The 3,090-nt window shown below is 49.3% G+C and overlaps 1 protein-coding gene across 1 annotated transcript; it reads right to left on the reverse strand.

The window, feature by feature from the left end:
• Positions 1 to 510: 510 nt before the first annotated feature.
• Positions 511 to 1,413, reverse strand: LOC148135951 (putative G protein-coupled receptor 139). The gene has a single exon (XM_087984254.1). The coding sequence runs from the start codon at positions 1,342 to 1,344 to the stop codon at positions 511 to 513; it is 834 nt and encodes a 277-aa protein (XP_087840380.1). The 5' UTR covers positions 1,345 to 1,413.
• Positions 1,414 to 3,090: the final 1,677 nt, after the last annotated feature.

Consider the following 3,090-nt stretch of genomic DNA (forward strand, 5'->3'; position numbering starts at 1 on the left):
CCAGAGAGAGTGAAAGGGAGAGGTGGTGAGAGAGAGAGACAGTGTGCAGAGAGAGAGAGAGAGGGAGAGAATTGAGGAGGAAGAGTCGGGGAGAGGAAATGGGGAGGCCAGGTTGGAGTAGGGGGGTGTCAGAGGGAGTTAAACCCAGCTCCTGAGCTCAGGGCGCGGTGCCCTCCCCTTCCCTGAGGACCAGGACTTGGGGCTGAGTCTGTCTCTCTCCAGCTCAGCTTCTCCAACACAAAGACACACAACAACATCGCTCACTCTGCTGCTCGGCACGCTTTAGTCAACATTTTTATTGGTTACAAATGGAAGTGATGGACACAGTCAGTGGGATGGTGCCTTTTCTCACCGGCCCCTGAGTTGTGAGAAGCATTGAAATGTTTCCCTGTAACCACCCTGTGGGATAAGGATGGACATCCCAGCGCTACCCTCAGTCTGTTACCATAGCGACAGGCTGCCCCATCACTGAAACACTGAACTGAAATGAGAAAATCCCGGATGGATTGATTAATGCGGGAATTTGATGGATGGATGGATCTGGGTGAAGGGATATTTCAGCACATTCTTCAGCTGCTGCCTGAACTTAGTCTGGGTCATGGCATAAATCGCAGTGTTTGTGCAGCAACTGAGGAGCTGGAGCATGAAGCCCAATTCCAGCACAAAGTAATCGAGATACACAGAGTCATACCCAAACACCCACATCCGACTCCATATAGAATACAGCATTAACGTTGACCATAACAGGATGAAATTGGCCGAGATCACAAACAGTAAAATGATGGATTTTTTTCGGTTTCTCATTTCTGTGTCAGACTGAGCGTCCCCATTGGTGTGAGCGCGGAGTCTCCTGCGGGCTCTGCTGGTCACTACAATGTGTCTGACGGTGAGAACATTGAGCAGCAGAATCAGGAGAAATGGGACACACGGGGTTAGAATGTGGTGGAGGAACTCGATTGTGACCCAGACAATGGAGTCATAAACAGCGAATGTTACCTCACAAAACCAGGGGTCGTTCCCCAGCCAATACCGAGCCGTGAACATAAAATACCAGGAAATGTCCTTTAAACAGCTCAGCACAGTCACTGCTCCCAGAACCACAGCCGCCGTTTTCTCACTGCAATATTTACTTTTCAGCTTCTGGCAACAAATGGCCACAAACCGATCAAAGGTGAAAGTGACGGTGAACCAGACAGAGCAGTCAGTGGCTGCATAAAGCAGGACGGCGTGGATATTACACACGGGGACGGAGACCCTCAGGAAATAAAACTGTTCCCAATAAACAATGGGAATGTGTCTCAGGATCAGGTCGAGGATAATGACCAGGAGATCCGCCGCTGCCATGGCCCCCAGGTAACGTCTGACACATGGAGACAATCCACAATCTTTATAAAGCAGGACGTAGATGGTCACTACGTTAACTGTGAGGAAGGAAAACAAACCCATTATCCATGAGCCTGGAGGCAAAGGGACCCGTTTGATCGGGGACCCAGTGAGATTTTCAAATGTGCCCCTGTATTCAGGGATTTATTAAAACAATTGGAGCGGGAATAACAAATGGGAAGGTCGTAATTACTGACAAAAATGTGACATAAACCACAAGAAACCCTCCCTCCCCAATCACACAGAGACACATCCATAAGGACAGATGGTTTCTAGAACATTCCCACACACTCGATCACTCGAGAGCAGACACAGGTCACTCCTTCCTAGTTCCTAATACGGAGGGTGGGGATGTTGCTGTCCTGAAGGATTCTCTCCCAGTTTCCTGAAGATAAACGGAGTTTGGTAATTCCTGTATTTTGGTCTAAATTGTGGTCGATCCTGTGTCGTGGAGAAATGTGAACGTAGAGAAAACGTATTCACCCCTTTAACTGCCTGAGGGGTCTTCGGAACAGTGTCTCCTTCTCCCTGGAACGGGATCTCTTCCCTCGGGATCTTATCGTTTGTTCAGTTCACTGACGTCCGGCCGTTCACAAACAATGTCAGGGACAGAACGTTCCGGGGAATGTCAGTTATAGAATGTCAGGGTCAGAACGTTCCGGGGAATGTCAGTTATAGAATGTCGGGGACAGAACGTTCCGGGGAATGTCAGTTATAGAATGTTGGGGTCAGAACGTTCCGGGGAATGTCAGTTATAGAATGTCAGGGACAGAACGTTCCGGGGAATGTCAGTTATAGAATGTTGGGGACAGAACGTTCCGGGGAATGTCAGTTATAGAATGTTGGGGACAGAACGTTCCGGGGAATGTCGGTTATAGAATGTTGGGGACAGAACGTTCCGGGGAATGTCGGTTATAGAATGTTGGGGACAGAACGTTCCGGGGAATGTCGGTTATAGAATGTCGGGGACAGAACGTTCCGGGAAATGTCAGTTATGGAATGTTGGGGACAGAACGTTCTGGGGAATGGCAGTTATGGAATGTTGGGGACAGAACGTTCCGGGGAACTCCTTGACCTGTCCATCACCTTTCCCCCCTACCCACCCCACCAACATGATGTACTGTCCCTGGGAACACTGTAACATTAATGGGGTGAGAGACGGAGGGTCCAATCTCAGGAATGGGAACTAAAGGCATTGGCAGATCAGCTGAAAGGGTTAGATATACCACATTCTCAATCCACCTCACAGAACCAGCCCAGATACCATCAACCCAGAGGGGATATCAGTTCACTGTGGAACACTGTGCAGACCAGGCCAGTGTCCTGCTCAGTACAACCCAGCAATCTGTCCAGATTCATCCATTACACTGATCAATGCAATCCAGCGATCTGTCCAGAGTGGAACACTGCGCAGATCAGATCAGGGCATTGGTCTATGAACCCAGACCATATATCTGTCCAGGGCAGTGAGCTGTTTAGATCACAGCAGTGTGTTATCTATAAAACTCAACCAGATAGTCTGACCACCACAGCGACCTGCGCAGTGATCACCCGTGAATTAATCTATAAGCCAGGAGCAGTGACCCTCTCAGCATGTAGGACTGTGTACCCCACCCCAGTACATTGATCTGTAACCCTGGAGCAGTTACCCTCCCAACATGTAGGACTGTGTACCCCACCCCAGTACATTGATCTGTAACCCAGGAG

This window comes from Chiloscyllium plagiosum, unplaced genomic scaffold, assembly GCF_037043375.1.
Source record: "Chiloscyllium plagiosum isolate Xiang-an unplaced genomic scaffold, Cpla_swu_hap1 HiC_scaffold_48, whole genome shotgun sequence".
Classification (NCBI taxonomy): Eukaryota; Metazoa; Chordata; class Chondrichthyes; order Orectolobiformes; family Hemiscylliidae; genus Chiloscyllium; species Chiloscyllium plagiosum.